General features: G+C 40.5%; 1 protein-coding gene across 2 annotated transcripts in view; it reads left to right on the forward strand.

Moving 5' to 3' along the window:
* EYA4 (EYA transcriptional coactivator and phosphatase 4) overlaps positions 1-27625 on the forward strand; it is a 235032-nt gene that overhangs the window by 155564 nt on the left and 51843 nt on the right. For both annotated transcript variants that reach the window (XM_080929171.1, XM_080929170.1), the window contains exons 4-6: positions 13977-14101; positions 15402-15470; positions 23535-23627. In XM_080929171.1, coding sequence (XP_080785297.1) covers positions 13977-14101; positions 15402-15470; positions 23535-23627 — 287 coding nt within the window. The remainder of the gene's footprint in view (positions 1-13976; positions 14102-15401; positions 15471-23534; positions 23628-27625) is intronic.

A 27625-nucleotide genomic window follows, 5' to 3' on the forward strand; every position in this document is an offset into this window, starting at 1 on the left:
TACTATCTTTTCATCTCCTAAAAATCTCAGTGGTCGGACAAAAGCTCACAACTATTTGGGCTTGGCATTACTGGCACACCTATGTTGACTCAGGAAAATCAGCTTGTTTTCCTCTGTGCCGGAGCGACCACTCACTGCCCTTGTCTTAGCATTCTTCTAAGCACTTTCTTTGGTGCCCATGGCCACAGAATGCATGGCAGCCAGGGCTTTTAGCCTCGAACCCACTGACAACTAAGATATCATTCCTTAATAGGTGCACAGTAAGCTTTATGTGCCCGATGAGTTCACATGGCACAAATCATGGTGCTCAGTAAATAGAAATAAGTCATGGGTGACTTAAAGACTGAGTCACAGTCCCCTAGTCAAAACATGGCTAATGCCTTCCACTTATTTTTAATTCTGTCATCACATCAGTCAAGAAAGGCTTAGCTTCCTGCTTGAATTGTTGCATCAGGGCTCCTACACCTTATGTCAACGTTGTCTGCATTTTCACAACACCACTGATGATCAAGATTAGCCTCTTATAGACTCTCACACTCATTGCATCTCCCCCATCATCTTACAGCACCCTCCCTTCAAAACCTGCAGCTATGTAAAGAGTCTTTGTTAATGATATTTACGCTGTGGGCCCTGGGACTCCACAACTTCTTTCTCCCATCAGGCAGCAGCACTGCACCTGTAGGGCAATCCTCTGCCAATGCTCTGCTAGGTCTCCGCCACTCCGTACCCTCGGATCTGGACATCCATGAGATCAGTCCTTAGATTCCCTAGTCTGGGTACCTTGTCCTCTTCCCCAACCTGTCTGAACTCTATTAGTTATGCCTTACTACAGCCTTACAGACACAAGAGCCACAGCTCCTAGGGTGTTCGGGTTTGATTTCATCAATAACACTCAGGTTTGAAGCACACCACCAACATCGACATAGATGAATAATGAGAAAAAACCATGGTGGAAAATATCCAAAGCCAGTAGCAATTACAATGGAAGTAAATCCAACTTTCTCCCCATACCCCACACTAAAACCCAAGACTCATACATCACAATTTGTCAATCTTGTCAAAAAAAAATCCAAGGGGCTACACACCCAGGTACATGAGAAATAAATTCATAAAGGAGTGAAATTATTTACTCAGTAAAAAAAGGGGAGGCAAACCATGTTTCTCTGGGGGGAGGGGGGAAGTAGCCTAAGAAGATTTGAAAAGAAATCCAAATTTTAACACATTTTTGAGGTAGTATCTTGAATAGAATCATCAGCATACTACTATATTCATTTACTTGAAATGTAACATTTCTGAGCTTAAATCAACCATAGTTTCTCACTCCTGTAATGTTGACACTTCTGAAGTTGAGCCAGGAGGGTTGTTGTTGACTTCAAGACAAGCCTGGCATACAGAATGACATTGTCTCAACAAACATGAATTAATTCATTAACTCTGAGTTTAAGAATATGTTCTGTACCCAGGAGTGACACTTAAACAAACATATATCTTACAGAACTTTATTTATTAATATATGTTAAAATTAACTCGAAAGGTCTACTACGAGTGTAGACCAGTGGATAAGGTGGTCTCTGCCAGAAGACCAGGGTTTAATTGTTAGCAGCTCACAGCATTTGTAACTAGTTCTAAGGGATCTGACATGCTCTGTGCATAACTATACATGCCAGCAACTTATCCATTCACATAAAACATTTTAAAAATCCATGTAATGCTTTTGTATCTCTAAGCTTTGAGATAGAAATGTAGAACTTGCTCATTAGATGTTTGATTCGGAACAGTGGAGCGTTTCTTTAATGCTAGGAAGGAGAGTAATTTAAGGAGAAAGTGACATAGTTTGTGGATGAGTTTGAAGAAAGAAAAATCCCATGATTCCATGGGGGATGAGGCACAGAGAAGACAAAAGAACATAGAGGGAACAGAGTTTGTGCTGTTTCGTCAGGATGTGGTGACAGCATCTGTCATGGATGTGCATGTACAGAAAGGTGCCGAGCTACAACTGTGTGTGATCCTGTAGCCTCCTAAAATAGTTTAATGAATGATTAGTAAGAATTTATAGAGACTGATCAGGACAAAAGGAATGGATACTTTAGAATTTATTTTGGCAAAATCAGTAATGATTTAGATAGACTGAGGACAGATTGAATTTGCATTCACACACACACACAAACACACACACATACACACACACACAGGGGGGGGGGAGAGAGGGAGAGCTAAAAATAAGTTTATCTATACTATAAATGTATGAAATTAGAACAATTGAGGAAAAATTCCCTGAAGATAATCCGTATAGAATTGGAAGAATGGAATTTATGGATTAGTGTTCAGAAGAGAGGACCGATAGAAGACTTGGAATTGGTTAGAAAACAAATAACAGAATCATTACATAACCAAATATGAAAACATAAATACTTTGAACGAGGTGAAATGAATGGCATAGTCTGCAAAGTTAGGATATAAAAGGGTCGAGATAACTTGAATGTTTCTAAAGAAGCCTGAAAATCAATGGGCAAACTCAATGTCAAGAAGCCAAGGAAGAACACTGTGTCCCTTTAACTGTGTTCAGATGCAAGCAATGGAGAAGCTGTCGCCCCAGCTTTGGACAGGGAGTGATTGTTACATGTTGCTCACATACCCAGAATTCCAGAGGTAGCTGACCCAGGAGCACTGTGATCTCATCATGGAAACAGTCTCCTTTGTCTCCTGCCCCACCCTACATTTTCCATCAGCCTTGTGCCTCTTACTCTCCTTGTGATAGCAATGGCTGACTAGAAGTAGAAATGGGGGCTATGCCCTCCTCATCCCCATCTGGACAAGAGAGAGTCCGTGACAGAAAGGTCTGGCCTAAGAGTGAAGATGACCCCAATCCCTCTCCAGCATACCCCTTACGGACTGAGCCACCCGGTGATTAGGTTTCTGTCTTCTAGAACCGATCATAGATTAATTTCATAGATGTATTGTCCATTGGTGGAGAGATGAATGGCCGATCCTTCCGATAAAAAGGAAACAGCAATTGGATGAATGTGTAACAAGTCAGTAGAGCTCACCACCTAAGGATTAGGTAAGCCTGGGAGGGTGAAGTCTGAGAAGCCACTGACGTGTGGCATTTTTAATTGGGTTGTGATGAAGATGATACCAGTGGGCAGTTGAATGAAATCTGTCACCTTCTCAAGCTCCACATTCCCTAGCAATTGGGGAGAAGAAAGAACAGGGGGCTAATTTTTATCTCAGAAACTCAGTGTGGCTTGTGTTTGCACACTCGTGTGTATGCACATGAATGCAAGTAACTATAGAAGTCAGATGAAGGGAGGGACCAGACCCTCTGGAGCTATAGTTTCAGAGAATTGTGAACCAACTTGTGTGGTTGCTGGGGATAGAAGTCAGGTCCTCTACAAGAACACCAAGTACTCTTTACCACCAAGTTATCTGCCAGCAGTTTTTATATTGGGGTTGGAGAAATGGCTTAGCAGCTAAGAATACTTGTTGCTGCTCTTGCAAAGAGACCAGACAAAGTCTCCATCACACACAGGAAGCATACAACCTTGTATAATTCCAGATCAAGGGGACAGGGTTCCCTCTTCTCCTTGGGTACCGCATGCAGGTGGACATACGTGGAACCCAGGCAAACATTCATACACAAAATAAAAATAAGTCATTTTTGAAACCTAGTAATTATGAGGCAGTATGTTAGGATAAAATAACCAGGCCTAGCTAAGTAGTTATAACAATGTTTCTGGAATTGTTTGTTCAGCAAATGCTAATTTAGCACCAAGCCAAATCTAAGCTTTTAGAGGTCTATAAAAAAAAAATCTCCCTGTCCCCATAAAGTATACATTCCAGGGAGAGAGAGGGAGTGCAGAAGGAGAGAGAGGGAGTGAAGACAGAATTAACAAATATGAAATATGTCTGGGAGACAGTTGCTGTGAGAATAAAAAAGGATGACGAGATAGTTGGCTGCCATGCTGTGATACACAGCCATTTTAAAACAAAGATGGCAGAGAAAGAAATCTCAGAACAAAAGAGATCTAACCATCCTAGAGGCCAGCATGCTCTGGGGGGGAAGGGGGCAGTGTATGTGGTTTAATCTGGAGATGCATCGGACAGGTTTGGGAAAGAGCAAGTATATCTTGGGAGTAGAGAGTGCTGGAAACTCTGAGAGGAGGGGCTTAGAAGAAGTAGTCAAAGAATGAGGACATCAGGTGCAGTGTCAGGAACTAGGAGTCTGAAATCGGCTGTAGGAGAGACAGAAAGACTTAATCATAAGGAAGGAAGACCTGGCTTAGATGAACCAGTCTATGCCAGAATTAACCACAAGAAAATGGGCCCGTGACACTGGAAGATAAAGCTAAACTTGTCGAGTCTGTTCCTGTTTGAACTGTAGCTACATAAGCAGAGAAATGAGTCAAGGAAGATGAAAAGTTTAGAAGTGCTACACAATTGGAAAACAGATGGTCCCGATTTTCGGTTTAACGGGAGATGGTTGCTTGACTTTCTAATGGTGTCAAAGCCTGTACAGCCAGCTTCATTTTCCACGTAATAACCTGTGAATTACAGGGCACGCATGATGGTCGAGAAAAGCCCTGTGTCTCAGGGCAACGACTCCCCATAGGCTTTAGAAGCACTCTTAGCTTATTTAAGGGAAGCTAATTCAGGCTAGGATTGCGAAAATTCTATGTATTCCGTGCACCTTTGGCTTGAAGTCTTTTTTGAAATGTACGATGAATGTACTAGAACATCAACCCATTATAAACTGAAGAGGGTTTGCAATAACACCTTGAAGTCGATTTTAATAATTAGACAACTTTGGTTCATAAGTAGCACCACTCTTTGTGTAGAAATCTCTCTGGACACATTACCTGACATCCCTCACCTTTCTAGTTGGTGAACCCCACTTGGTAGTTGATGGAAGACAAGCTCACTGGTAAGTTCCTACAGATTGTAGAGGTTCATGTCCTTAGAGTGAATGACAGGATGACCTCTTATTGTCAAGACTCACATGATAGGTGCCTTTCTGTCAAGGTTCCAGAAGCTATTAGATGATTTAAACATAAAACACCCCGTGTTCCTCGCAGGTGCTCCACTATGAAAATGCTGTTTGGGTGCAGAGACCAGGAGACCACGACCCAAGGTTTCTCTCATGCTGCTTTACATGCCCGTTTCAGGTCCTAGAATCTTCCATTTGTATTGTTCTTGGAGTAGCTACAAAGTCAGCATGTTCTGGAAAAGAATTGGAAATTATTCATTGGCAGGTAGGAGATCAATAAGTTCCAGGTTGTCCTCAGAGACTGTGAGTTCAAGTCTCAGTGCCTCCAGCCAGGGCTACAAGGTTGCACATTAATATAATAACGTGGTCATCCAATTTCATTATTGCTATTATTATTGCAATTATTACCATTATTACTTGTCAAGACTCCCATCTTGAAGAAGGATCATAGAGCGTTTTTTATTCCACACCCAGTGTTTGCAAACTGCTCATCTCTCCCTAAGGGACCTGAACAAACAGAAGCATTTTCTGGCTGTGGTGCTTCCCACCTGGAAAAATCCAGCTCTGTAATGGAACCCCAGCACATGCGTTATCTCCCCTCCTGCCTGCCTCTGTGATCATACAGCAAATCAAAAGGTCTCCCAGGCTCAGCCTTCCAGCTGCCAGCCCCTGGCAGACACGAGGGAGCCAGGAGGGACCAGGTGGAGCAGTGTTGAGTTGCACCAAACACACAGCGTAAGGAGATTGGCCATAACTCCCCAATTGAATATTTATACCAACCCCATTTCTCATCTTGCTCTTTGGCACTGACCACAGTGCTGAGCCACTGCTGATTTCAAGGGTGCTGCATTGTGTTGGATCTGCTCTACGAACTATTACGCCAGATGAGAAATGGGCCACGGGGTCCTATTGCTGAGATGGCTTGTTGACTTTTTTTTTCCTGTGGAGACGATCCTGTTACAGTGTCCTAAGGAAGGGGCAATGAGGGCGGGGACATTTCCTGACATCATCTGGCACTGCTGTTCTGTGAGGATAGATACACCACCACTTTTCGCAGAATAGAAGGGACCTGCAGTTACATTAAAGAAAACACAGCACTCTGGGTTGGATGTTGCTGAGTCTCCATTGTTAGCTAAGAGGTTTTATTTTTGTTCGCTAAGGTCAGACACTTATCACAGGCCCTTCTCATCACATTTCACGTTCTGACTCGCTGAGGCAGCTGCTAACTCCCTAGCTCTCAAAATGAATGGGTTGAGTAACCTCATAAAGATACAAAATGTCTTGTGGAAGGGAGGGCAGGAGTAGAGAATGCTGGTGTCAGGGAGCTGCTCCCGGTTATCCAGTAAGCCTTGCAAACCCGAGAAGTTATTTCTACACTTTTTCAAGGTAGTGGTCATGATTAAACTCACCACCCCCTTTCCCAGTTTGTACCCATGGGACACCATCCTTGTCTTTTATCATGAGCTTTACTCAAGAAAGGCTCATTATTGATTCTTCTCTTTCCTTTTTTATTGGATATTTTATGTATTTACATTTTAAATGCTATCCCCTTTCCCAGCCCCCCTCCCATCACCCTCCCCCTGCTTCTATGAGGATGCTCCCCCTCCCACCCACCCACTCCTACCTCACCACCCTGACATTCTCCTATGCCTGGGAAACAAGCCTTCACAGGACCAAAAGGCTTCTCCTCCTATTGTTTCTTTTTTATTTAATATGTTAGAGTTTTAAGAATTTTATGTTCAAGAATTGGATTCACATCATTCTGCCTTTTTGTTTTACCCTCCAACTCTGAGCTTCAAGACAGATTCTTAATTATTATTGGCATGTGCTTGTGTGTGTATGTGTGTGTGTGTTCTGCAACATCTGCGTGGACACAGGTGTGGGGGCTCCTGTGGCCCAGTTCCAGCCAAAGTTGAGACTGTCCAGTAAAAGAACTACTCAGGAAGACTCCAAATGTTAGTCTAAAGGGAGCGGCACCAAGACTTTGCCTTTCGGGGGATTGTAACTGTACGTCTATATAAACTCTGCATCTACAGATAGCTCCGATACCCACAGAAGCTTGCAGTGACCTAAGAACATGGAGAGAAGGGAGGTGCCCAAGCAGATGGGGGAAGGTCATGTGAGCCTCACTTCGAGCTTTTAAAAAGGCTGTTTAGGGAAAAGATTTAGTTTTACTCGTACCAAAGAGGCTCTCCTCTACACTATAAGTTCTGAGGAAAATACAGATACAAACCTTTCCAATGCTGTACGTTTTCTGGAAATGGTATGGGCTTCTTATTAAAAGAATGGTTTTGGTTTAGCATATGTTCAGAGCAAATATGTGCTGTTAACACTGAAGAAGTGATTTTTATTAAGTGAAAACACTTATTAAATAGGTACTCTGCTAAACTAAATGTGCCAGTGAGAGGAAGCTCATTTATCTCAGGTGGATATTTAATCCCCACATTAAATATATTTGACCTACTTAAGAAATTTAGTTTTGACCCTAAGATTCCATGACTGATAAATGACAGAGGTGGAGTTTAAGGCTCAGGTTAGAGTCAACAGTACCTGACTTTAACCCTACACTCAACCTGAAGAAAAATGTAATATTTTCTATTGGAGAACATGGTTTGTCCCATCATAATCAGAAATTAAATTAGTTTAATCGGTAACTATTTTCATTTTGTACATTACACTGATGCTTTGTTCTTTCTGGTTAAACACTCCAGTACCAAAAATGTTTATCCTAGAGAATGTCTGAACTCCTGGAAGAGAGCCTCTGTAGAGATAGAGCTGATATATTCCTCAGTAAAATTAATGCCATTGAATGTTTTGATTGCGCCCCTACAGCTTCACCCCACAAGTTGCTAGAGGAAAATAATTTCCTGCTTCATTAACCATGGTTCGTAACAGATCTTATAGAAATGTGACTCCTGCTCTGTTCAAATAATGCTTGAAGTATCTGGGGGAGTTTTGTTCTTTTCTTTGTTTTCCAATGAAGGGACTCTTTTGAAAACCAAAATTTAAACATGCTCCCACTAGTTTGAAATATTTGCTCACAATTCTCAGAGGTGGAATTGGGGACCCATGTTTTATCTGAGTAATTTGTTGGAGTCAAAAGTAGGAGAGAGAGAGAATTTTCCAGGATTCAAGTGGGGAGTTCTGAGCCCTAAAAGGGGGGCTGCAAACGTATCCAGAGAAGAACATTTTCCTGAATTTATTTGCTTTGGCTTTAGGGACTGAGATCTCTCTATAAATGAGCCCCAGACTGTGATCATTCGTGATGGCCCTAGGGATGGTTGTCAGGGCGCTGGAGAATAGTACAGCTCTCCAGAGTGTGCACAGGCCATTCCTCTGGTCCTTCTCGGGAATGATCACAAGGTCTTCCCCCTGCGGCCCCTGGTCAGCATGGCTCACTTACTTCTCACCACGTTTGGAGAAACGAGACCGTGAAGGCCTCCCCTGGGGCAGCCTGTCCACCAGAGCACAGGCACTAAGTGACAAAGAGGTCAGTTAGTCACTTCGGGGAGAGGACCTGTCTCAGAGCCATAGCAATAGCAAGAACATCCAGACCCTGAACAGAAATGTGTTGGCTCAAGGTGGCCTGCTGCTGTCCCTGATGTTCTTCTCAGTGTGTGCTGTGTCAGAATATGAAAGCCAGTTCTGACGTCAGCTGAGCACGTTGCTTTATTAGCATGGAGAAGCTATTTTCTCTCCCTCCCTCTTTTCTTCCCTCAGTCCCTCTCTTTCTCTCCCCAACTCCATCTCTCTAACACACACATACATACACATTTTGGACAAATCTCAAGGATTTTTTACATATGTGTGTATACATATGTTTGTAAATATTTGTGTATATGAATGTATGCATTCACAAGCACACATATGCACATGAAAATTCAACACACATTTAAATCACAGAACTAACCCCATCTTTGAATTAGAAGTTCCTAGGACTGTGCTTACGATGGAGAGAGCCAAACACAGTTCCCTAAACTACACTAAAGCTGACTTCAAGTAGCTTGACATGTGACCTAACTGTTCTTTCCTATAGATATGTTATCATGCACATGTTATTATAACAGTTGTGGATGGTGCAAGGAACACAACAGAGAGCAGTTTCTGTTCTCCTGGAGCCTTGCACTTCGGTCAAAGGAGAAGAAGCCTCTCTCTTACTTTTCAGCTAGGGAGAATGGATTATTTTACACTAAGCAACACCAGGAGAAAAAGCAAGTACCAAACCCATATATATGTTCATATGCGTCCATACAGTGGTGAAACTGCAGTTTCTCTGGGTAGACACTGAGAAAGGAGGACCTAGAACATTGTAAGGTCTATTTCATACAGAGAGAGAAAGCTGGTCCCACAGGGCTGGAAAGACTGGGACACTTGTGTTTCTTGGGTCCTGAACAGCTGAGGGGAGGCCTCTATAAATAACCAGGGCCATGACTCATTACCGGGATCTACAAAGGGTGAATCATAGTTTCTCAGTTGGAATAGATTCGGCAGTGCACAAACGTAAGGCTTACTTCAGACTATTCTAATCAAATTCCACCTGTGCTACACACAAAAACTCTAGAGAAGAATCGAGAAACTGGTTCCTGCATCTTGGAATGCTCTCATCTCTTTTCAATGACCACGTCCGGCTAAGACTAAGTTCCCGTATTTAAATTGCCGAGAGAGATCTTAATGTTTAAAAGCATGATAATATGAGGCTCATTAAGAGGGACTTGAAAGAGATATCCTAGAGGGAACGGAGGGCCGCCTTGACATGTAATGTGACGAGCAGCATTAGATGAGGCAGAATACATATTTGCATTGACAACTGTAATTTTCAAAAAACATTCGATTGCACTGAACTGTCAAAGTACTTGAAGTTTGATGACTGCATGCATTCCGAAGCAGACACAAGAGACTACAGGAAGATGCTTCTGCCCTCACGGGAATAATGACATAGCTCTGTTCACTAAAGACTCTTTTAATTGTAGGTTTAAGTCCAGTAAAATAAAGACGCCGAGGACCTGGCCTCTAAACCCCGGAGAGCTGCCTTCTCATTTCCCGCGGCCGGGACTGCGGCACACTAGGGCTGTGTTCACTTCATAGGCTAAACTTTTGTTGCTTTGTAAAAGCAACAGGTTTTCCTCTTTCATTTTTTTGTGTGGTGTATGCTATGCGCTTTCATTCCTCACTGATTTTCCTGGCTTACACATCTTGTACATGATCCAAATTGGCTCAGAGCCCCACACTACTTTGAGTCTTAGGTAATACCACTGACTAGAAGCCTCCCTCAGGGTTCTGTATTTGAACCAATCAGAATCTAGCTTGCAATGTCAGAGATGTTTTTCCTGACGCTTTAGGCTTACATTACTGTCTGTCCCATCAGTGGGCTGCTAATATCCTAACCCTTAAAGTCCAAGGCAGAGACTCTGCCCTCTTGTGTCAAAAAGACCTTATTGAGGACCAGTTAAAGCATCAAGTAAAGATCTGAGGCAGAGTATGTCAGGTGATAACTGGGAAGATTACCCCCCTCCATCCATTTCAAGCCCCCTTCAATGTTCCTTGTTTCATTGACTACATAAACACAAGCATCTGCCTGAACAATGTTCACCACAATTTAGATTCTTATCTCTAATTAAGACAGAGTCCAAGAATTAATTTCTACATGTTTTCTATCAGTAGAGTTGCACAGAAGATACAACATTATGCAGGCTAATTTCTCTGTGTCATCACAGAGGAATGAACCTCAAATGAGGAAATGCCTCTACGAGATCCAGCTGTAAGGCATTTTCTCAACTAGGGATCAATGCTGTAGGGCACAGCCCATTGTAGGTTCAGTTATCCCTGGACTGATTGTCTTTGGGTTCTGTAAGAAAGCAGGCTGAGCAAGCTACAGTGAACAAGCCAGTAAGCAGCACCCTCCATGGTCTCTACAATATCTCCTGCCTTAAGGTTCCTACCCTGCTTGAGTTCCTGTCCTGACTTCCTCTAATGATGGATTGTGATCAGGAAGCGTAAACCAAATTAACCCTTTCCTGCCCAGCTTACTTTTTGCTCATGATGTTTCATTGCAGCAATAAAAACCCTAACTAAGGATAAAGTATATAAGCAATATTGCCCTCCATGGAGGCCCATCCAGGTCGTGCCTGCTGATTCTAAAACCTAGGTCATACATAGGTCCACTACTAGCAAATGTGCTTTCTCTTCAGCAGGGATCAGGCTTCCCTGATTCCTCAGAATATTTACAGTTTCCTGAACATTACATAAGAAAGCTCAATGAACTCTGAAGCACAGTGTTTGTTTTCTATTGTCATTCTCCCCCCCAAACACAAGCCCTTTTTGTTGCATGGCAGTTAAGGCAAGGTATCTGATCTACTTGGACTAAGTCGAAGCATAGAGGTACAATGACCAGCCCGACTTCCTGCTCCTTTGACACACACCATCTTGATAGTTCAGTGTTTGAACCATGGGGTTAGTGAAGATGGAAACACTTTCCAGTTTTATTTACTACTGAGAAAATTTTTGCATGTTTATCTTTGAGAGGTTGACCCAAAATTTTTACAAAAACAAAACTGGTAATGGAGATTGATAAGAATTAAAGAGGACCCCCTGCCAAACTTCTAAATACCATTTTGTTTCGGATTTACTTCTTGTTGGTATGTTACTTCTCCTGCCTGTTTAACACTGCCTGTAAAGTGCTGAGTCCAAGGGGGAAGCATATATCTTAGTCCTAGCTCTGAAATCTTTCAGCATTTTTTCATCTACTGTGTCACAAGCTGCAGATTTTCAGGAATGTTTTCATAGATGAACTCACTGGTCTAGGTTACCAAAAATGTACGCTGTGAATGGATAGTGGATATTATTCAGTCCATCTTTGCAACCACAGTCATAGTCACTGTTAATATTCTGCTTTACATTGGTAACCCACCTTGCATTTCCAGGATAAACCACACTGGTCCCAAAACAGTTCCCTTTTCTCTCTGCTTTCCTTTTGAGAGTAGCCTAACTTTGTGGCTGTTTGTAATAGGTATGGACCCTTGCTCTTCTTAAAACTGCCTTTGTCTGGTTCTGGATCAGGATAATGCACTCTCTTTCAACAGAAAAATAAAGTTTCCTTTCTCCTCCCAACCAACAGAATTTACACAATATTACTTTCCCTCACATATTTGCTAGCATCCATTAGTGGAGTGTCTTCAAAGATTCCTGTTGCCTCAATTTAAAAAGGATACTTCATTTCTGTGACATGTGTCTGCATATGTGGTGCATGTTTATGTGCATCTACATGCCAGCACAGGTGGTGTGCATGTGAGAGTACATACATGTGGAGGCCATAGGATGGCTCTGGGTGCTTTTTGTAATGACCCTTGATTTTTTTTTTTAGCAATTTTTCTTTCTTTTTTTTTGGGGAGGGGGGAATGGTATTTTCTTTACTTACATTTCAAATGTTATCCCCTTTCCCGCTCTTCCCTCTGGAATCCCCCTAACCGATCCCCTCCCCCCAGCTTCTACGGGAGTGTTCCCCAACCCACCTAAGACAGGCTCTGTTCCTGAGTGCACTAATCTCTGTGGGGAGTACATCCAGGGAGCACTTGCCCTTCTCCAGCTCTGGGATTACAGTTAAGCTCTACCGTGCTCAGTTTTTGCCTAACTGCTGGGGAATCTGAAGACAACCCCTCTTGATTGCAACCCTCCCTGTCTAAACCTTTTAAAAAGCCCCATCCTTGGGATGTTTCTTTATTTGATAACTGATTTGGAGATTTTCTACATTTCTACTGAGTCACGTTTGACCTCTTTCAAGAAATTTACCAGTTTTACCGACTCTGAGTTCATTGACATAGTTTATAACTTCCTTTCATTCTTTGAATACTACCAAAGTCTCTAGTGATTAGGATTAAAAACTATTTATATTGATTATGGACTTTTCTATTTCGATGATTCCTTCTTTCTATTGTTTCATTCTATCTGCTGATTTTTCTGTATCTAATTTCTTAGATGAGAATGTATGTCATAGATTTTTAAGCTCCTCCTCCTCGCTAACTACCACATATATTGCATGTCATGCTTTGAACTGGTGTGTTTTCATTGTTGGTTTGCTCTATATACCATTTTTCATTTAGTTTTGAATTTTCTTTGACATTAGAAGATTACATAAAGTATAACATTAATTAGCAAAAATTAGGGATTTAGATATTAGATCATTGTGTTTAAGTTACTACATTATGGTTCGGATATATTTTATAAGATTTACATTTAACATCTTATTTGTATTTATCCTGTAGGCTAGCAGAGTTCCTTTGGCAATGTCCCATGTCGAACTAAAAATAGCTTATTTCTATCATTATTATTACATCCTATAAATTAAGTCTCTTTGGAGATAATAATGCTCTAAGATTTTTTTTAATATTTATTTTGGAGTCTTTCAAAAGAATGACTTCTGTGAAATCATGTTCAAAGGTTTCCAATCATGCTCATGGAGTTAGTTGCCTGTTTCCTCCTTTAGTTTTGTCAGAAGACGGTATCCTTTCAGGATCTCAGGTTTGTTGGATGCATCAACTCCTTCCTATTCTCAGAAGCAAACATACGCCAAGGTCTTCTCTTTCTGGATAGAAAGCATTACTTTCTGTTAGAAGACTCACAAGTCTGGCTGTCTGCCTCAGGGTTGTTTTAAGCCACTTGAAGCAACTTGAATTGTGTTTACTCCTGGCTACTGGTTATTTCCTCAGTGGTGACAGGGCTGCTGAGTCCCAGGAGTTGAACATTCTCCCCCTTCCCGTGTTGCTAGCAGGAACGACTTATTTCAGGAAGGCATCCATGCCGACGTAGACAGTCATGATCGGAGTCTGACGTTTTATTGGCATCACGACATGAACATGCATGCAGGGTCTCACTGTGGCTTCTCCCCCTGTTTTCAGTGCACCGTCACTGACAGACATGGACACTCAAAGACTGAAAGGAAAAGGTAAACATGTTTGCTGAAATGTCAGTTTGATTTCTGCTGCTCCTATTCTAACAGGTCTATGGAAATGCAAGACCTAGCAAGTCCCCATGCCTTGGTTGGAAGCAGTGACACACCTGGGAGCTCCAAGCTGGATAAATCCGGTCTCAGCAGCACTTCGGTCACAACAAATGGGACAGGAGGTAAGTGCCATTCCAAAGGTTCCCAGAGTCACATCTAAGGGCTTGGCTCAAGCTCCATGCTAGGGGTTGTTAATAAACAGCTATCGCACCACTGAAGCTATGATCAGTTACAGACAGGGAACTCCCAGCTAGTTTATAAGTGTTTTACTCATCTTCAGAGATAGCTAATGAGCTTACACAGAGAATATATAGTCCTGAGAAATATTTCAAAAGATTTCAAAAGGTTAGCTTTCCATATTTTTCCCTATAAATATTCCACAGAATTTAAAAATTGTGGATAAAAGATAACATCATGTTTATGCATTAGTTTGCATATTCAATATTTTTGTTTTAATTTCAGATTTAAATAAAAAGTGTTACCCCAACGTTTTTCATTAAAATGGTGTTTTTGAACTTGATTCTAAATGCTACAAAATATTTATATCTGATGTATTCTTTCAAAAAGAATACTATGATACTAGCATTTATATGAAAGAGAATTAATTGTATTTTCCCAGATCATTTTCTCATTTTATCAACTCACAATTAATGCCACAACTTATGAGAATAGTAAATTATTATTTCAAATATTCTCCATTACTATTTTTAAGAAATAAATTCAGTTTGTCAGAATATATGATTCAATTTTGTAAAAACATGCACATTTAGAGCAATATGGCATATACATACACAAGCAGTATGTAAATTGTATTTTAAATTAGTCACCATCATCCTAGGAACCAAGTCAAATTTATGAAAACTCTGTTTGACTTAACAAACCATTCATATGGCCAGATGTCAGCATTTGCCACATCATATTTTCTTGTATCTGTGAGACTGATATACCCCTTCCCAATTAATCTGAAGTCAATGTTTTTCTTGTCAAGTTGTGTGCATTGCAACCTACCCTGCATTTTAATAATGTGTTATATCAAACCCTTCGTAGATTAACACTTCCCCTGTTAACTTGTCTCTAAACACACACATCTGTAATTTCCAGCTAATGAATGGACGGATTTTGAACTGCAAGTGTTTAGGGATAGTTAGTCAAAACCACGGGAGCATGAACATTTACCTTCAATGTTGGAGCTGGGTGCAGATAAGACTGAACAACTCAGGCTCTCTGAAAGAAGAGCCAGGAGGCCATGAGTCATACACATAGTTATGAGCACCAAAGCAGGCCTGATGCACTAACACACAGAAGGCACACAGTACAGTTGGAGTCTTGCTGAAAGGTCAGAAATTGGTGCCAGCTCTGACGATTCCCAAGGACACTCAGACGCCTTCAGAAGATGAACTCTTATACTGTTCCTGTTCTCAGGGGACAACATGACTGTTTTAAACACAGCAGACTGGCTGCTGAGTTGCAACACCCCCTCTTCTGCAACAAGTATGAGAGCCGATGGTACACTGCATGTGTTTGGCTGTGTGGATTTGACATCTGGTTTGCTGTCTGCTCTATGTTTGCCCTGTTTTCTATATTCTACACTCACAAGCTAAAACTAGCAAGTAAACAGGCCTTGTACCTGTTCATGTCTAACAGCTGACTGTAGATTTCTTATGATTTATTACTCTAATCTTATATGCTTAGATCAGTGGGGCGGTTATTATATTTTTCATACATCTGCACCACAGTGGATTATATTGACTCATAGCTAATTTTCAGTTTCTTATGTGATTCTTTCAGCCCAACAAAGCCATGTCAGTCAGTGGGTCTAAGCCAGTGAGCATTCACAGAAACTTAGTTACCTAACAACCCACTTATTCCCACAGTTTATATTCTTAATACTACTTCGAGGTTTACTTAATACTCTTTCAGATTCTTTGAAAAAGTATTTCAAAGGATATAATATGGAATTAGCATTCAATAGTTTACCATTTTAAAAGTTACTACTAGTAACAGCTGTGCTTATAAGATTATTAGCATGACATGGTTGAAAATGACTGTAATTCCATCTGCTTAGAAGGCTGAAGGAGAAAATTCTCAAGTTTAAGTCCAGCCCACATTGTAAAACCCAATCTCAACTAACTGGACAACTGAATAAATAATAAAGTTAGAAACTGTCTCTTAAAATGTTCCAATCTACTGGAGTTGACCGCATTTATCCATACATGTAAGCATTCTCTTAAAATAAATGCTAATAAGCAATCGAAAGTTAAAGCAAAACCATCACATTCCCACAGAGCCTTTTTCCATCTTCGGATTTTAATGGAAATATAGATCACACCCAGGCATTAAAATAGAGAGTTTGACTGGGCATTGCTTCATTTCAGATTAAATTAAAATACATGAAAAATACAAAAGTATTATATTCATTATTTATATTTTCATAGTTTAAATTACAAACATTTTCCATTTTCATGCCTAGAAGTTGCCATAATATAGCTGTTCTTGACTCTTCTTGGTAAAGAGCCAGATGGTAAATGCTCTCCCAGGATGGCAGGTCAGTCATGCTCCAACCGCTCATCTGCGCTGTGCAGAAGCAAAAGTTGCCCTAGGCTGTATGTAAATGAAGCATATGGCCCAGTTCCAGCAAAACTGTATTGATAGACCCTAAAATTTAAATTTTACATGCTTTTTTTGTGCTATGAAATATTCTGATTTTGCTTTTGTTAAAGCAATGACAATGGAAAATCCATCCATAGCTCACTGATATTTATTCTAAAGTGGTTACAATATAATCACGTGTGATGCAATGTTACAGTGGCGAGCTCTTGCATTGAGTGTTTCGTTCAGCCCATGCCTTCTCATGCAGAAGCATCTTTCTCAGTGAACAGCATCACGTTTTCCTGGTACACCATGCTGTGCTTGGGTGGTCTGTAAGAACAAGTGTGTGCACTGCAGCAGCACAGTGAATCTGGACCATAGCATTCAGCTACACTGGCTGGCTGTGTCACGTCAGACAAGTTCTCAGTTCTTCCACGTCTTAGCTCCTAAATAAGAAAGGAAGATTCTAGCCTTCCTGGCAGGCATCTTTGTTATTAGCCAAATTGATTGGTGATAAATACCAGTATAGCTTTCTTTCTATAGATAATTCAATAATAATTAGACAATAGGGTTTTTTTTTAAGGAAACTGGAAACATTCATTGTTTGAAAACATTTGTCATGCTACAAATTCCCTGAATTTAAACATCTGCAAACCTGGCCACAGAAACCAACCCTGTAGTATCGATATGCTAGAAACACCGGGATGTGGTTGTTAAGTGAAAATAGTAATACCTAATGATAAAATGGGTTGGCAGACATTGATAGAGAAATGTTAATGAATTTTAACGATGGCTTTTTATGACACAGTGTTTCCTGTTTGATCTCTTATTTAAGATAAAGTACTTTTAAACGATTTATTTTCATGATTAGTTTTAGTTGTGTGTGTGTGTGTGTGTGTGTGTGTGTGTGTGTGTGTGTGTCCCAAAAGCAGTATTTATATGTATGTGTGAGCCCTAGATATGGGTTCTGGGAATTGAACTCGGGTCCTTTGCACTTCTCACTGGCCAGCCAACTCTTTGCCTGTACATTGCTTTAATACTGGCTTTAGTATTACATTTGGTTCATTTGATAAATTCATTACAATAAAACCAAAAGAAAACCTAAAATCTAGCACTAAAAAAATGAAATTTAATTATACGTTTTTATGTAAATTGAAACATCACCTTGAGACTCCGCTGCTTTGTGTCACCTAAGCATCTCCTGTTTCTTAAAATGAATTAAGAAGCAGTGACTCCAATTTTATTAAACTATCTGGAGATGTGTGTTGAAATCCACATTCTTCACCTCAAATGTTTATCATTTGTAAACTTGATGAAATGTAGGAACCAGCTGTGGCACTGTATGCCTATGAGCCTAATGCCCAGAATGCTTAGGCAGGGATGGAGGGAAGAGATGGAGAGAGCGGACTCAGCACGGAAGTCAATGGTGAGGCTTTGAGTGCTATGTGGACATCTGATGATTCCTGCTCTGCTGTTAGTACACATATGCACCAGAGAACAATACCTAAAGTAATGAGCCCATCTGTGAAACCCTGGAAAACAGATTCCACATCACTAAATGCTCTTCTATTGCTTTACAGTCTTTCCCAGCCAACAAAAATAGATCATGGGGCAGATTTGGTATAATGACTAATTCAAGTCTATTGGTGTATTTTAGACCAAAAAGAATTATCTGTAGGCATCTGAGAACCTTCTTCCAGATACATGTAATTTCTGATTCGGATTTTAGAAATACTGTCAGAAGTCCTGACTCAGTCCTATACACATCATGTACAAATACACTGCACACAGCGAAACATACTTAAAAAGGCAATGGAAGTCACAAGTGTCCAAGCCACATGAACAGCTAAAGCAGGAGATGACGTAACTCCCTGTGGAGCTTAAAAAGTCCTGACAGAAAAAGTTGGGAAAGTGAGAAACAGGACACATACATTAGCTGTACTTGTAAAATTGGAAATAGATATCAAGGAATCTTTTAGAACTTCTCACATTTAGACAACTAGGGCACATATACCAATCTTGTTCCTACTTATCATTTATCTAGGAAGAGAGTTGCCTACTACTAAACTTGACTCCTTTTTTGTATTCTATAACTTCACTCTTGTTATATTCCTACACAATGATAATCATTCACTGTTTGATCAAATTCTGATATGAAATTAAATATTTGTTGCACAGCTAGGAAGAGAAGGCACTAAAAGGAGTGCCTAAAATTTTGAGCTGACGTATTGATCAAGACAAACATAAATGATGTGTCCTAGTGGTTATTAAAACTGGAAGTCGAAGCTCAAGTAGTAAATTGAGATTTTTCTTAATAGATTTCGTGTTGGGATTCTTTGCAGAATCTGTCAAAGGTCAGTGAAAGGGATAAAGGACATGAAGCTGGTGGGGAGGGAGGTGGCAAGGGTTCGGGAGCAGCTGGGAGAGGAGGAAACATGACCAGACTACACTGAATGAACAAACTAGCTGTATGTGGTAGTTGAGGGGAAGGGTGTGGAGTTACATACCTACCAGTTTAAATGCAGATTTCTAAAGCTGAAATTCGAACTGTAAACAGCTTGGCCTGCCTTCCAGGGACTAAGGCTGCGTTATAATACTAAAATGAATTTCTCCATATACAAAGAAAACAAAAACAAACAAAAATAACCCAAAAACAAATATTGCTGTTAAGCCTAAGTTCTAAAGACACCCTAAGGAAACAAGATAAACTTTGCTTTGAAGACTGAGTTGGGAACAGGCATGAGAAATGACACGAGAATTCAGACTCTACAAATGACTGCTGCTCATTGTCACACTTGGTCTGGACATCATCTGTAGTTGGCAAGTTTTTAAAAAGCTAAAGTATAGAAAAGCACAGTTTTACTATTTGTCTCCATGCAAAGCATCCAGTATAGGAAGAACTTAGCAAAAGCACCAAGTATAGGAGTGACTTTGCAAAAGCACCCAGTATAGGAAAGACTTAGCAAAAGCACCTAGTATAGAAATGACCTAGCAAAAGAACCCAGTATAAGAATGACCTAGCAAAAGCCATCAGTATAGGAATGATCTAGCATAAGCACCCAGTATAGGAATGACTTAGCAAAGCACTCAGTATAAAAATGACTTAGCAAAAGCAACCAGTAGAGAAAGGATTTAGCAAAGCACCTAGTATAGGAATTGCTTAGCAAACCATCCAGTATAGGAAGGACTTAACAAAAGCACCAAGTATAGTCATGACTTTGCGAAAGCACCCAGTATAGGAAGTACCTAGCTAAAGCACTCATATAGAAGTGACTTAGCAAAAGCACCCAGTTTAGGAATGACTTAGCAAAGGTTCCTTCACAAAACAATTCTGGAAGCAGCAAGATTTACTCTACCCCCAATCTTAGAGAAATGTATGTAGCTTTCTTATTTTAAGCACTCGAGAGAAGAAATACTTTGATTTTAATTCAAAGTATTTGATGTAGAAATTTGTTATTTGCTTGAAAAACGAGAGGTGTCTTCTATAAGAAAAGATTTTTCTTCCATTTCTAATATGTAAAGAATTTTGGAGGCTATCCTAAAAACAGGTAACAACACTTGCTTGACATATATTAGTTCACAAAATTAACAATGCAAAATTAAAATATATTTGAAAATTTTTATGATTATGTACTGGATTTGGATCTTTATAAGCTTTGAAAATAGTAAAAAAAAACTTTATTTTGTCATGAAAATTTTTTTCCATAGCTCCACAGACATAATGTTAAAAAGCAATTTTGTACCTGAACTATATCTATTGCATCTCATCACAAATGCAGAGACAAAAGAAAGTCAGAAAAGTGTGAATATGAACCAGTTATGTCTGAAAGCTCAGTGGACATGACGCTCATTACAAAAAATGGTTTCTAAGTTTGATGTGATGTGTGTTTCCTGCTACTTAACAGTCATAGTGTTAGAGGTAGTCTAATAATATTTTTCTAATATCTATGAGAATTTTAATGATATAAAAGTACTGATTTAGCTTTTTGAGTTTCTGCCATTGAGAAAAATCAGAATAGGTATTATTAGCGAATTGTCTATCCTCCAAGTAATAACAACAAAATGAATTAGCCCCTTTCTGGGAGCTCAGGTAATTTGCCAATGACCATATAATGTAGTAGATCAATTTTGTTTCACTTTTCGCTATCCAGGGATTAACCAGGCCCCCTAGCTTAGTGCCCCAGACTAGATTCCCCAATTTTATAGCTGGAGACATTACCCATCTCTGCTCTGTACTACCCTTACCTGTGAAGAAAAAGAAATTTAAAATCAATGTATATACTTTCCCTCCAAATGATACTATCAGTTTTGATCCCTCCTTATTTTAAAATCCATTCATGTTAGAACACTGGGAACCTCTTGGTATTTCTGCATTTCTTCACATTCTCTCCAGGGGATGGCTTTTGTCATTAAAATAAACCACTTCTGTCCTAAATACGAACTGTTTAAATTAATGAAAGATGTCACCAGAATTATGAATGGGACCAAACCTCTCTTTCTCTTCTTCAATCTCTCCTTTGGACGGCCTGAAGCTTTCGAATTCAGGAAATTATAATCAAAACCAATGCTGAGTGATGCCTAAATCAACTGTGAAGGTCTGTATCCATGGCAACTACACTAATCACCATCACCTTGTCTGGCTTCTAGACCAGTTTTGACAAACTCAGTTCACCCTCTGCCCCTCTTGTCCCATAAGAAGACATCTTAGTAGGGGTGTAATAAATCTCCGTTACAACTCTGTTCACAGACATAGACATCTTTGAATGGAAACTTAGCCATATTAGAGTTCAGAAGCTCTAAGATGTCTCTTGTCTTCACATCCCAGAAGTCTCTGGGCTGCCCTCTTTTGCCATAGGTGTCAGAAGTAAGATTTGGACTGTGAATGAAACAGATTCACACCCATGTAGATCATTCCCTGTGCCACCTCTGTGCAGACAGAAAGGAATCCCAGTTAGCAGGAAGTACCTAAAGGCAGCACAGCATTCAGAGTGGATCCTGCGAGCTCGCCAGCCAGCGTCAAACTCAAGCTCTTAACAGCACTGTGATCAGGGCCAGCAGTCCTGTGTTTCACGCTTTAGTCTGTCGTTTGGAAAGTGAGGATAGTAACGGCATCCCCTAACTGCTGTGGGAGTCAATGAATTCGTCATTTACAAGACTTCCTCCCATCCGTCTGAACTGAGTGTGGCAGGCACATCTGGGTGTGGGCTACTGCAGCCAGCATGCTCCTCTTCACTGTTTTAAAACTGTAATCCTTGAGGAAAACATTCAGAACACAGCCTGGTGGCATATCCCAGCATTTTACAGCTGTTCATCATAGTGAAGAACTTACCCTCAGAGAAAATCACGTTTCTGTTCTACTCAGAGCCACTGTCTGGACATGACAACCTCACACTGGTACACAGAGCATAAATGCCAAGCACAAAGAGCCATCAGAATTCCAATCAAGCTTTGCTGAGTGCACGTGTTTTAAAACCTAGTCAAGTCTGAATGCATAATAAATAACTTCGTAATGATAGTTTTGCAGGGGTAAATGTAGATTAAGTATATCAGTGATATTGTGAGTGAAAATTACCGAATGTAGTAACTACAGATCCATTATTCATTATTATGCAAATAACTAGATTTAACAGATTATGTTAATCTATTATACAAATAACAATATATATCTATATATAAATCTATATATAAATAACATTAACAAATTATTGTTACTATTAAAAAAGAGACAAACCTTAAATTTTCCTTCTCCCAAAATAAGTAATTCATGTGTGTGTGTGTGTGTGTGTGTGTGTGTGTGTGTGTGTGTATGCACGTATGTGTGTGTGTGTATCTGTGTGTGCGTGTGTATGGGAACTCTTATCAATTTATGTTATTATTCAGTTGTGTATACTAAAGCTAGACCTCAGAGAGGGTGTGGCTGAGTCTGCCACAGAAGGGTGTAACATCACTGCATGCTTCTCTTCAGCCAGCCGCTTCTCTAACAGGGTCACGTTTCTCACTTGCTTGGTTGGTGGGTGCTGGATGAGCCCACAGTCTGTAGCACACTGACTCATGGTCGGCTCCCCTCTAGTGGTCTGCTTGCCTCTCGGTTTCTTAACTGCACCCGCCCACTTACAGACAGGGCACAGGGGATGTGTCAAGTAGAAAATGACTTCGTTTACCCCCTGACTGCTGTGATATATATGAGCAGTAAGATGTTGTCAACAAAGGGAAAATATGGTGTGACCAAATCGGTAGAGGGTCTGTCACTGCACGTGAGGACGAGGACAGCATGTGCCAGCCGCTTACATGCCAAGGGAGGATTTTGTCAAAATTGTGTATGTCAGGCATTGTATGGGGAAACTTGTGATGATGTAGACATCACCTGCCATTCAGTATGAGCTCAACATCATCGATAATGTCATGCAGTTAAACGGAAAGTGCCAGCGCTTTGAGACCGTCTTTGGGTGTTTTGCTTCGGTTTTCACAGAATAGTGACTGGGTGCCTGGTTTTTCACCTTCGGTGAGAACGGGCTCAGGGTTTTGTGAATTTACTTATGCCTCCATGGGACCCTCGTGCAATTCTAAGTGTTTTATTTTCTTTGGAAGAATAAAACCTACATTGTTAATAACGTCTGCAATGACTTGAGTTGAGGATTCTCTCTGTCTAGTGTGTGAAAGTGTGCTTATAAGAGGTATTTTTTTCAATGCAAATACCGGCGGTGCCCCTGTTTCACTTTTGAAGGTTCCCAGCCTTTAAAAGCCAGACTCTCAGAACCAGCCCAGCCAGAGGGTTTTAGAATAAATCCTCTATAAATGCATGCCCATTTAGGAGCTAAATTAACAAAGCTTTTCTTCTGGTTTACTTCTCAAGTTTTCTCTTGCATGCCCATGATAGCTAAAAAAATAAAATGATAAAAGGTAGCGGCCAGGGCCTTTGCTGTGGATTTAGAAGTAAAACTCACCTATCCTTATTCTTCCGCGTAGTGTCTCTTCTTGCAGTCAAAACAGAGCCCTTGCACAGCAGTGAGACCACTACCACGACTGGAGACGGAGCGCTTGAAACTTTTACTGGGTCAGGTAAAGCCTTTAGCCCGTGTCTCTGTGTCCACGTTGGGGTCCCTACACGCCCTCCTCCTCCTCGAGAGCAGCACGGGCTCAAAGCCGTACAGGTCTTCCCTGTAACAAGGTTTGCCAGAAACCCACTTTGCCGAAGAACTGATAGTCTTAAAACTATGTGTTTTATTTTTTTATTGAAATGGTGTTTGGGACTCGTTAGCTAGCCCTCCCCCCTGCGCTGTGACAATCCCATGATGTTCTCATTAGCAGAGCCAGCTCTCTGCATTATCTTGTACACTGCTTGATCAATTTAATAATTAGGTCCATAATGGCTAACTTTGTTCCTTCAACTTGCCTGTTTAAATTACATTAAAAAAAAAAAAAACCTACCTTCTGTCTACCCTTCTAGATGTAAAACTATCCATTTGATTCCTTCTAAATAACCTTGTTTCCTCTCCGGGTCTGAGAAGGGAGTCCTGGGTAGGCAGCTGAAAGACAAGTATTAAAGGTTAATGGGTTTCTGGAGAACACATGCTGGTTACATTAGAACCCAGCCTGGGAGAGCGGTCCCTGTGCTTCAAAGAGAACAATAGTATGTCTTTAAACATCAATCCTCCTTAAATATAAACACCTGATAACTCCCAGCTGGGCATAAAGAGTACAAATTAAGTCAACATAAAGGCTCTTTTAAAATTACTATTCTGTTTGGCTTACTATCTAATGAATGGGATTTCAGAAACCCGAGAAGGAACGTGTCCGTCCCAAAGATAAACACAAAACCCAGAAGAGGGTTACAGCAGTTAAACCTTGATTCTATAGGTCTGCCTTAGTATATTTTATGCTTGCCCAGGTTCTCATGTGCAAGGATTTTACGTGCGTGTGCTTTATGCAGAAAGACTTGAGGAATGACTGCCTTGAGTCTAATGTAGTGTTATGAAATGTACTTCACTTTCATGGAGACAGATGGTCCAGCTTTATTAGTTCACACCAATTGGAGCAATCATCATATGTGTGCATGAACGCCAGCACCCCAGACAAATAAATACTAGTGAGCCCTTGTGGCATGAGAACACACGTGTGCCGATGTGAGCATTCTATCAGCAAGCCACCTGCCTCACGCGAGGTGAATGGGCACAAGCATATCACACTACTTTGTGGTGCTCGCTAATCATGACTACTGTTAATTTCCTACAAAATAAATCCAGGCAAACAGAGGAGGTACTAGATAGTGAAGCCATTGCTATTGTACTTCAAGAATATACAGGTTCCTTCAAAGGTGAGTTGCCAGTGTACAGATTATAACTTCAGAACTTTGCATCCATTTTACAAAAAGAAATACAAAGTCCCCAAAGGCATCCAAAGTGGTTTGGCCACACAGTCAAGCACAGACTAGTCTAGAACAAAGTGCTGACAGTCAGGGCCTAACCGTGGTATTGTGCTGGAAACTCTGATGTCCAAGAAGGAGTGAGTGTAAGCACTAAAGAAACTCTTTTAGTTTCCTTCTAAGAACTCTCTAGCGATCTACGGTCTAAGTCAAGTAGGCACTTCTATTACCTGATTTTTCAACTTCAGTAAATTAAAATTTGCTGAAACAAAAAAAAATATGTTTCTGGCTAAACTAACCACCTTCAAACTATGCAGCTCCTGCCCATGGTTAGTGGGAAGTCAGAGGCAAACCACCCTTAACACTGTGGAGACTCTGCTGGACAGCAGAGGCCCAAAATGGACCTTCTCCACAAGCAGTGATTCTGTGGTCACTGCAGGCTGCTGCCTGAGACACTCAACCTGGTTCTTCTGTGTGTAGTCCAAACATCAGTTGAACTCTGGCTGTGGTCCTGCCAGACATCCCCTACCAAATCTAATACCACCACCCCTGCTTCACTTCTTCCCGAGAGGCACTACATCAAAAAACAATTCCTGATAGTAGAGTAAAAGCTTTAGCATTTCTCGATCCCATCCTGTGAGGAACTGGTCCTAGGCATTATAAGTTATAAGATCAATTATCCAGACTGTCTGAAGGTAACCAGCACTGCTTCCTTCCGTCGGTAGAAATGACCAAGTGTAATAAGCGTAATGAGCATAGGGCTTTGAAGGTGTGTCTGAGTCACTGCGGAGCCATGAAGCATGACCCAAGGGATGCTAGACTTTTCCAAAGCAGAGCTTTCTGGAGAACTGGTCTCCATGGGTATCAACATAACTAAACACCTATGTTGTTGTTGCCTAAAGTACCTAGACACCTATGGATTTGGATAAAGATGATAAGATTTAGTAAAGGACTTTTATCCCATTCACAATCGGCTCAGTTCTCTAAGCCAAAGGTTTTGTCTTCTAACCTATTTTGCAGACATTAATATAAAGTTTCAAAGGCCAGTCAAGCCATTAGTGTCTGGGGTCCATTCTTCTCACAAGGTCTAAATTCACCCATCGAAGGGGCAAAAATGTGTTCTATATGTTCAGAATGGTGCTCAGGTCCGTGTGTCTTTCTGAAATAGAGAATTCTCCTCTGTTTGATTTAATAAAAATGTTATGTTACTATTTCTCATTATTTTGTCTTGTTTGAAATCCATTTAGTTTTTCAGTCCTGAGGATGACCTCTCAGCACAGATGGCTCAAGTTTTGATTATGCCAACCAGGAGTCCTATCAAAAAAGAAATCTGAAAAAAATCAACGTGAAATTAAGCCTTTCTTAACCTGGCTTCTATGATAATATTCAATGTTGTGGAAATTTGAATCATGTAAATTTAGTTTTCATCCATTTAGTTTCCACAAAATATAGCAAAAGCTCTATTCTGTTATTTAGTTTTAAGTTTTTAAAATTCCTTTTGCATTTGGAGAACCTAAGTGAAGAGTAATGATTTATTTCCATATATATATATATAGATAGATAGATAGATAGAGAGAGAGAGAGAGAGAGAGAGAGAGAGAGAGAAAATTTACTTAAGTTCAGTTCCCAAAATGCTTGAACTTAACACTGTTACGGTCAAAATTCCATGGCTCTCAAAACTGATTCATAGTATTGGGGAACATGTGCCTGCTATGCTATTGTTATAAAAATTAATATTTTAGTTCCATATTATACACTTCCCCACAAGCAGCATTTTAAGCACCTTGCACAGTTAAGACAAGCCCACAGCATGCTAAGCACATTACACACGTCTGTGAAGCTATGGGGTCACCCGACAGCAGTCGGACATAGGAGCATATCATATTGCACGAGCCAGCCAGCAACCTAAACCTATTTGCCACTTTTTGCCGTTCTAAACGTTTAGCTCCAGCGTTCCTATGAACAACTCAGAAAGGGTCTAGTGCTTTGAAGTTGAACTATGATTGATTAGACTAAACTCATGCCAGCGCTGGGTTGTGTACTACTTTAATCTTTTTGAAACGTGAATGAACAGCAGATGGCCTAATAAAGACGCTCTGTGTGCTTGCCCAGTACGAACTGGTTGGGGAGGAACTGGCTCAACACGTTAGAATCCATACATGTCCAGGACATCAGTCATGGTCAAGGCAGATGACTAAAGGGGAGAAAGGCTTCCAAACTTTAGGATACATTCCACAGTGGGGTGCATATTTGAATGAAATATTAAAATAGCCCGACTTTGCCTTTTAAGGTCTTCTCCAAAAAAAACCATCTTTGATGGTTCAACACAGGCTTGAAGAGGTAATTGGTACAACATTTGACACCGTTCAGAGCAAGGCAGATTATCAATATCGCATGCTGCCTGCGCATGTCCTTATTACACAAATATTTTGACTGTACATGTTTAAGTACCCACCTGATGGATGGGACAGGGGAAATTGGAACCAGTAGCATTTTACAGTCAGGGGATGAAAGCTTGAACCCTGAATCTCTTAGCAATTATTTTATTTTAGTTAGAATAATTATGGAATCAGTACATCCACATATTTGGACTTAAGTTGTAAAGTTTGCACACATAAAACATCGACCTTCATAACTGAAACTTTACTGTGTAATCACAGCCATTTGCCAATAAGCTATCAGTGCAGAAAGCCGT

This window comes from Micromys minutus (assembly GCF_963924665.1).
Source record: "Micromys minutus genome assembly, chromosome: 15".
NCBI classification, from domain to species: domain Eukaryota; kingdom Metazoa; phylum Chordata; class Mammalia; order Rodentia; family Muridae; genus Micromys; species Micromys minutus.